This window comes from Sebastes fasciatus, chromosome 16 (assembly GCF_043250625.1).
Source record: "Sebastes fasciatus isolate fSebFas1 chromosome 16, fSebFas1.pri, whole genome shotgun sequence".
In the NCBI taxonomy this organism is placed as follows: Eukaryota; Metazoa; Chordata; class Actinopteri; order Perciformes; family Sebastidae; genus Sebastes; species Sebastes fasciatus.
This window is the reverse complement of record NC_133810.1, coordinates 1875933-1885175: the sequence shown is the minus strand read 5'-3', so window position 1 is coordinate 1885175 and position 9243 is coordinate 1875933. Positions and strand designations below refer to the sequence as shown.

The 9243-nt window shown below is 40.0% G+C and overlaps 2 protein-coding genes and 1 long non-coding RNA gene across 6 annotated transcripts in view; 1 reads left to right on the top strand and 2 right to left on the bottom strand.

Moving 5' to 3' along the window:
* Window positions 1-9243, bottom strand: part of LOC141753168 (rap1 GTPase-activating protein 2-like) — a 467886-nt gene that overhangs the window by 6995 nt on the left and 451648 nt on the right. The window lies entirely within an intron of this gene.
* LOC141753169 (uncharacterized) overlaps window positions 1-9243 on the top strand; it is a 33782-nt gene that overhangs the window by 19932 nt on the left and 4607 nt on the right. The gene's annotated exons all lie outside the window — the stretch shown is intronic.
* LOC141752496 (odorant receptor 131-2-like) lies at window positions 2598-3569 on the bottom strand. The gene has a single exon (XM_074610493.1). The coding sequence runs from the start codon at window positions 3567-3569 to the stop codon at window positions 2598-2600; it is 972 nt and encodes a 323-aa protein (XP_074466594.1).

The window sequence follows — 9243 nt, the reverse complement described above, 5'->3', positions numbered from 1 at the left end:
CTGGGTTTTTGCTTTGACGGCCGCCGCAGCTGCAGCCCTTCTGGTCAACCGGTATCCATCAGCTGTTTCCGGGGACCCCGGGCCTTCTTCGGCTTGACGGCCCCCTTCACTGCTGGTGTCCACCGGCGGGTTCTTAGGTTGCCGCCCCGACAGGCGCCGATGACCTTCTGACCACAACTCCTAGCAGCCTCTTCCACAATGGAGGCTCTGAGCATGGCCCACTCGGATTCCATGTCCCCAGCCTCCACCGGGATGCACGAGAAGCTCTTCCGGAGGAACCTATGCTCGAACATGGTGTTCGTCATGGCCAATCCATGACTAGCACAGAAGTCCAACAACAAAGCACCACTTGGGTTCAGATCAGGAAGGCCGTTCCTTCCAATTACACCGCCCCACCCCCCACCCCTCTGGTTCTCTGGGGAGAACTCCTTCACAGCGGTGCTCAGCCGGGGGCTTGTGAGCATCCCCACACCCGCCCGGCGCCTCTCACCCTGGGCAACTCCGAAAAAGGCGAAAGTCCAGCCCCTCTCCAGGAGTGTGGTTCCAGAACCAGAGCTATGCATGGAGGTAAGCCCAACTATATCTAGCTGGTATCGCTCCACCTCCCACACCAGCTCCGGTTCCTTCCCCGCCAGAGAGGTGACATTTCACGTACCCAGAGCCAGTCTGCAATGCCAAGGATCAGCACGCCTAGATCCCCGCCTTTAACTGCCGCCCGGCTCACACTGCACCCGACCCCGATGCCTATCCCTGCGGGTGGTGGGCCCAAAGGGTGGACATTAGAATCAGTTTGTAAATTATATATAGGCTATTGAAAGAAAGTCTGGATGTTTCCTCATAAATATCTAATCGTGAATAAGGTTAAAGAAGTGTCCTTAGACATTATTCATAAATATTACCCTACCAATCACAACATGCAGAAATTTAAAAAAGACATATACAAACTGCTCTTTCTGTGATGAATATTCAGAATCAGTTTTGTTCTCACACCAAGAAACTCTTTAAAGTCTTTAAGGATATGATCAATGACAAAAACGGATTTGTCACTGATCATATCTTTAATTTTTTACATTATTATGGGAAAATGTGGTATTTGGTTTTGTTTGGAAAAAAAGAAGACATATTTTCTTATAATAGCTTTGATATGTTGGCAAAAATCTTTTATTCATAAATATAAATTTAACGATAAAAAGCCATATTTTGTTGAGCAACACGTGAAACTGCTCTCTAATTTGACTAACAAAAATGCTATCAATATACTTAACATCTGTCTTTTATAATATAATGTGATATATGTGATATACCCCTGGCTCTTTTGTTATTGTTTTATTTCTTTACTGAATCTGTGTTATGTTATTTTATCTGTCTCTCTGTGTCTCTCTGTGTGTCTCTGTGCGTAGTCTGTCTGCTCCTCTCTCTCTCTCTGTTAAGACACAACTGACACTTATGTGGAATAAGTACGTAATTTAAAACCAATGATCACAAACAGCAGTGACACTCGACTATTTCTAATAAATATGGTGGATGGATTTAGAAATGTGGAATCGGAGGAATTAAAACTCCAGGAGAACAGCGGGGAGAGAGGGGAGGGAAGTCAAAGGCGTTCATGGGATGCATGTTTTATCATCTTATCAGAATCAGAGCATTTATATCACATATAATATATCATTTATATCGTTTATGGTAGATTATCAGTGCGAGCACCTGGACGAGCCGACACACGGTACGGTGGAGGGGGGTGAGAACGAGGTGCTGTAATTTATCAATACAATGTTCACGTCCTTTTTGTAAAATAAAACAAATGTTCGTCGTAACTTATTTTTTGGGAACAAATATAATTAATGAAACATTATTTAAAAGTTTTCTGCATCTGCTCTTCTGATTTATAGAATATGATTTTACAGGGCAATACATTTTCAGAAGAATTAAATGTTCAGATGAAGGCTGTGATAAATAATAATCATTTAACTAGTAATAATAATGGTCCAAAATTATATAAAACGCGTAGCTTTAATTCAAAAACCTTCAAATTTTCTGAGGGGACAACCTCCAAACCCAATATCTCCTAGTATCTTTTATTCACTGTATAAATTCAGAATGTGTGTCTGTATAATATATAGGAGCATTCTGACTGGGTCACTACTCATAAAACCTGATGAACAGCTCAAACACCTCAGCTCTGTATGTATACCCGCTTGTCTGCTGTTGATTCCAGCCTGTAAACATACTATAATATATTATAGTGATACTACAAATAACACAGGAAAGCACTTTAAGTATTAACACTATGTATAAACACTACACCTTAACCCTACAATGTTCCAGTGTGAATATTATTGGAGTATTATTGGCCTACTATAGAAGACGCATAGCCCAAGTATAATAATATAGCAATAAAATTACAACTAATTATGACTGACACAGTTTAACATGCTTAAAGAAATAATGAATGAAGTCGACAGAGATTGCTGAAACCAGCCGATACACACATCAATATGTGAATAACGGGAGTACCGGCACTTATCCACTTCAAGCACTGTACGTATATGTACACTACATTTACAAGAAAATACAAAGCTCAACTCATTTCATGAAGTCTAGGGTGAGACCTTGGCCTTGGCCGGGGCGACTGAGAGTTTCAGTCGACAACATAGATGGTACACGAGGACAGGTCTGATGTTCTGATCTCTTATGCCATAAATGAGAGAACTCAGACATCTGGGGAAGATGAAAATAAGCACATAAAAAGCATTCTGGGTGCGCACAAATACTATCCTCGTAACAATTCTCGAAAGAGCTATGAGGATGGGGTTGTATATGGTTGAAGAGAGACTGAGGCCCAGCTGCACCATATGCAGCAACAGAGTGTTACGAGCCTTCTGGGCTGAAGCTTTGTCTGTGGAGGCTGACCTGGCTGCTATCATCACACCTATATAGGAGGAAGTGATTGCCACACCAGCTGATACAAACAGAAAACAGGTGTACGCTTTGTCATAATGATCAGACATTGGCCCAAGAAACATGGCTATGTCGGAGCAAAAGTCATTCATCTGCAGGCTCTCCATGTCCTCAAATGGAAAATCTAACAGTAAAATAACTCGTGTGAGGATATTTAGTGAACTGAAGGCCCAAACCACAATGATAGCCACTGCTGTGTTTCTGATGGTGATGATGGTAGCGTGCCTCAGTGGGTAGCACACAGCCACATATCTCTCCAGAGACATCAGCACCAGTGTGAGAGGGGAGATTTCATTCGTGAGATCAGCAAGCATGGTGAGAACACCACATACAGGATATGTTAGTGTTATTCTAGATGCAGATATTAGATACAGTAACTGACTCAGTGCCAGCAGCACAGTATCTGCAAAAAGGAGGTTAAACAGAAGAATGTAACGGGAGGTCTCACGAAACACTAATTTACTCCTCAAGGTGAATAACATGATTCCATTGATGAAGAGAAACACACAGCATGGTACTGTAGTCACAGTGGAAAATAACACTCTTTCCAGTAACCCCTGATACTGCTTTCCAGCAGTGATGTTGGTCAGAGATTGATTTGCGTACAACATTTTGAAAAGCAATTAAGACATTAACCTATTGAACACAAAATGAATTTCTTCCAGTTTGTATTTAAGACATTAACCTATTGAACACAAAATGAATTTCTTCCAGTTTGTATTTAAGACATTAACCTATTGAACACAAAATTAATTTCTTCCAGTTTGTATTGCCACAACAACGAAGCTCCAAAGTCAGCAGACATGCCCGTTGAGTTCACATGAGAAATAATCCACATACATTTTCCCTCTCTAGACAGTTAGCAGCAGCAGCCTGTGCTTGTTTCCTTGTGAGCAGAGCTGGTCTGCAACGTTTGCCTACCCTCACATACTGTATATGAGCTCTGTCGTCACACCAAGTTCACGTGACACCATCACATGTCCGCATGGTTAACAGTTTAGGAATAGGTAATTTCTCTTCCATTATTTTTCAATACCCTAGTCCAGGGGTCAGCAACCTTTACTATCAAAAGAGCCAATTTAGGCAAGAAAACAACAACATGTGATCATTGTGATGAAGGTAACACAGTTTATAGTCTAAGTATATAGTATATAAATCTAATGCAGTGAGGGCCAAAGAGCAAATGTACTACGGAGTATTAGGGCCACATTGAGGGAAAAAACATCTGAGATTTACAGAATAAAGTCATAAGTTTACGAGAAAAAAAGTCGTAATATTACAAGAATAAAGTCATAATACCCTAATACTCCGTCGTACCGTCGTACCATAGACCTACAACAATGATAAATAAAAAGGAAAATGTAAACAAAAAACAGTTATTCGTTTCCATTTTTATAAATTCACAGGGAGCCACTGGAGAGGAGCTAAAGAGACGCACACATGTGGCTCCAGAGCTGCAGGTTGCTGACCCCTGCCCCGGGTCATGTGATGTATGTCCATAGTGGACATGACAATAGGAGAGTATCTATCTCGAACTTAGTGGAATACTGATGTAGTATTATTTTCATTTGTTGTTTTTGCTTGTATTAAGCATGGCTGTCATTTTTAATATCACTTTACAGAAAGATTTCCACTGCCAATTCCGAAAGGGTGCTTTCACATCAGGGACCCAGGTTCACGGGTCCGAGTACACTTGACCCTAGGGATGTTAATAATTAACCGTTTAACCGTCAACAGACATTAAGCATTTTAACCGATGAACGCTATCGGTTAAAACGGTTAAAAGAAATATTAATAATTAATTAAAAGCTGAGCGGCTCAGAGGAGCGCCTCGTCACTTTCAGGAGAAAAGCTGGATCCCAAAGTCCAGTTCATGTGATAAGTATGAACGCTCCATTCAGTAATCGGGAAATTCGTCGATCCGTACTCAAGTCCACTTGAAAAGGTGGACCGGAGTACGGTTCATGTGTACTCGGTGGAAGTGGGAGCAGAATGGGGCGGAACAGAATACATATATGTTTGGGTGCTTTGGAAGTTTAAATATAGCTATGGTGGGACTAACTAAAGTTTTATTTGTATGTTGAGTTCCATTGCATGAGAGATGCTTTTAAGTTTGCCTTTTGTGACCTGTTGCCTTTTGGGAATGTGTTTTTTCAGTGTTCGTATAGTGTAATACAATAGAATAGAAGTGTTGCACTTGCACAACTGTCTGTTCGAAATAAATTAATAAAAATATCCTAATGTATTTTTTCCAATGTGCCGAGCTCGCACCAAACTGTGACTCCTAAACTGGGGTATAAACTGAACCATGACTTTTGTGTACCGTTACACCCTTAATGAAAGCAGTAGTATTTGCCTGAATGCCTGTTACATTAATGATTGGGTATGTAAATGTGCTATTTACTCCCACTACGACCAAGCACATCACAGCTTTAACGGCTCAGGCAAGTCCACACAGTTTTGTATTGTAAAAACACATGTTCGAGCTGTTTCCTTTGCTGAAAGGTAACTTTCAAGCCTCCAACAAGTCTGTCAAGCTCACATTACTGAGCATAGAGTGATAGCTCTTTAGGGACCTAGTCAGAGCAAAACTCACCAGCAAAAACATCTGTTGGTTGTTGTGGCTTTTAGCAAATCCCACAACATTGGCAACAACTGTTTGCTGCACTAAGTATGCTCTGTAGTATTATGCTGAAAACCATAGTAATCGGGAATATAAGTCAAGGGGAAGGGACAGGTCCATACGGCCACAACAAATTGCCGGAAGGCGGACGTCCACACAGAACCCACGCCTACACCCACTGATGATGAAATGTACGTCATACGGACCCTAGTGGACCCTTGTGTACTCGCAAAGTATAATATAGGCTGGCTAGCTCAAGCTGATCTTGTGGGGTCAAAACTAGAACACGGCTGGTACTGTGAAACAAACACCCTGGAGAGGGGTGGGTATCATCACCATTCCTTCTCCAAAGTCCTGGCTCCTGAACCCCAGTGTTGCGTCCCCAGAAGACGCCACTTTGTTCTACAAGTGAGGATAAAACTCATGTCAGTCACTACCACAGATCATGACCATAAGTAAGAGTTGGAACTTAAAACTAAAACTAAATCCTGAGCTTTGCCATTCTGACTCGACTTCTTCTTCACCCTGATGGTCCGGTACAACGCCTGCATTATACCGCCTCTCAATGTCATGCTCCATTTTACTAAGATAGTTGAACTCCAACTCCCAAACCGAGTGGCACAATCCACCATATTCCAGAGCACCATGGCCTCAGACATAGAGGTGCCACTTCTCATTCTCATTGCTCTGTTTAGCAAGGAGCTATGTAGCTATGAAGGAGCTATCTAATGTTAGCTAGCATAAGATGCTATGAAGTACCCCATTTACAACTAATTACATATTCTTTATATTGATGTGTTAAGTGTACCTAACTGTGCACCATGTTGTAAAACAGAGAGAATGAACAAGCAGAGATGTTCCTCTTTGTTGCAGACCAACTTCAGACTGAGAAGACATGTCATTTTTTTTAAATCTTGTAAAGCGCAGCTTGAAATGGGTAAGCACAGTTTTGAACCAACAAGTTTTTTTCTATTTACTTTGGACTTTACTTATTCTAACTTCTTAAACTTTGCCATACTTTGTCTCCACAGAGGTACACGTCAAAAACCTCTGCATGAAGATTCCTGATAAACTCCCGCAGGAATCATTAATTATGTCAATATTTACTGAAAACATTAATGAGTAAGGGTTTGAATATTTAATGTGTACAAATGAGTTACCAGGAGACTAAGTCAGATGGGAGGGATTTCTCTCTGTGACTGAAAAACAGCGTTGCCACAACAATAGTTACACTCAAGATTACTTACTCAAGAAGACAATTAAGGAAACGTCCCAAAATACAACAAACTGACTCTAATGACTCTAAACTTTAAAAAAGTTTTTGGCAGAAGTAAAATGAACTATTGACACCTTCCTTTTTGGAGGGAGAAATATGTTTATTTTGCATTTCAAGATATTATTAAAAGGATTTTTCGATTGATTAAAGTACAGTTTTCTCTGAGCCAGTGTCCGTTGGCCATTAGAGGATCTGCAGTACAAGAAATTTCAGGGGTCATTTCAACACCCAGTTGTTAGCTGTGAATGTTTTCTGTGAGCACATTGCAGTTAATAGGGCAGGGGTCAATGTTTAGGTAGTAATCGTAGTAGTAATAGTAATTGTTTTTCTAAGGATTATTATTTTTCTGCTGCGAGATCGCATTTTTGAGGCACTTAGGATGCACGAAAACTCACGAAAAGTGAAATACGCATCAGAACTGGTGCGAAATTCAAAGTTCTGTAGTGATTGGGTGATTTTGTGTGTTTTTCATGTATTTTATGCATACTTTTACGAACTCCTCCTAGAGAGTTTATCGGATTCGCGTCAAATTTGGGTAGTATAACCCTCAAACTAATGTGACGCTAAATTATGAAAGAATTTTTGATCGCTCAAACAATGATGTCATACGTCACGTGAGTAGACGCTATTTTATCACTTTACAGGTATGGAACTTTGCGAAACTCCTCCCAGAGGATTCAAGAGATACATTTCAAAGTCGGGCAGCAGAATCTCAACACCTTCATGATGCTAAATTACGAAGCTTTTGTGGTTTCGGCGAATTTTGATGTTTCGACATCACACAGGAGGCTGTTGTAACTTGACTTTACATAGTCCGATCTGCCCTAAATTTCACAAGCTGGATAACATATACGTGCCATCATGAGTGATAGTCATAGCGCCACCTACAGGAAACAGGAAGTTGTTGTATATTGACTATACATTGTCCAATCAGCCCCAAACTTTACATGTTTTATAAGAGTCTTGGCCTGAAGACATATACGTGCCATTATTGAGTTATGGTGATAACGCCACCTACTGGCAACAAGAAATGGTTGTATATTGCCACCCACCCTCATAGAAGTGCCTTTAAAGGATGCCCCACATGTTCTCAACAGGTCACTTACAGCGCCATGCGCTCCATGCAGAAAATTCCCTCTAACTGTTGCGCGCAGTGTGCGACTTTCATGGGAATGCACGACAGCGGGTTCCCCGACGTGCGCAAGGGGGCGAGGGCCCGTTCATCGCTGCTTGCAGCTTTATTTTTATTTTCAAATTTTTCATAAAAGTGTGCATTTATCAATGTTCATTTTGAACCGAATAAGTGTGAAAATTAAGTATAAAAAGACTCAAAAAGGTCTCATCAATCTTATCTTAATATAGAAACCCAAGATCTGTGGTGCAAATTTAGAGTTCATTGAAGAAACAAAATAAAGTGAGCCACTAAACTTACAGTATGTGCAAATGTGCTCCCAAGTTGAACATTTTAGGAGTGCATTAACTTTAGGGCACAATGAAAATTGATGAAATAATGTGTTTTTCTATAATAAAGGGATACAAGGACACATTTACAATGACTTAATTTATTTGAATATAATAAAGTACACTAGGTTAATTACTTCTGTTTAAAACTGTATTTATCTAATAATTATGTAATTATTTATACTACTATTTTAAACTGGATAAACAACAAATTCAACAGAGATTTTGGTATCTGTTCCAGCCCCACTTTAGGCTCGGAGAAGAGTTTTTACATAAAAGTCTTGTCAAGGGCAGCTTGAAATGTGAAGCAATATTTAAATTTATTTACAACTACATGCAACTTCATACCTGAGTATGAGTTCAGACATTTAAGGTTCAAGTTAACATTTTAGGACAGACATTGAAGATAAAAGTTTGCTCCATACACGTACTCTTGACTTGTTCAACTTTGCCATACCATCTCCATTAACATTACTGATAAACACACACAGAAGGCATTAGTTAGATTAATATTTAATGAAGACATGATGATGTTAGTGAGGGTTTGAATATTTAATGTGTCTAAATTAGTTATCAGGGGATTGGGTCAGTTGTGGGGATTTCTCTCTGTGATACCTCAGAGAATTTCACCAAACTAAAAACATTATTTTCATAACAACAACACAACTCATTATTTGGAAAAGCTAGGAGAAGTCTAACTTTTACTGACTTGCATCCACTGCTGTTTTCTTTTTTTGTTTTGGGCATTAGTTGTTAAAGCAGAATACTTTAAAACCTAATGTAAAAATCTAATAGACAATCTACATGTATATAATATACATTTTTTAAGACTGGGAAACCACACATGGCCATCAGATGTCAAATCCAAATTTTGGCAAAGGGAAGGAACTGAAATGGAAGGCTGACATACCTGTCAATCAAGCAA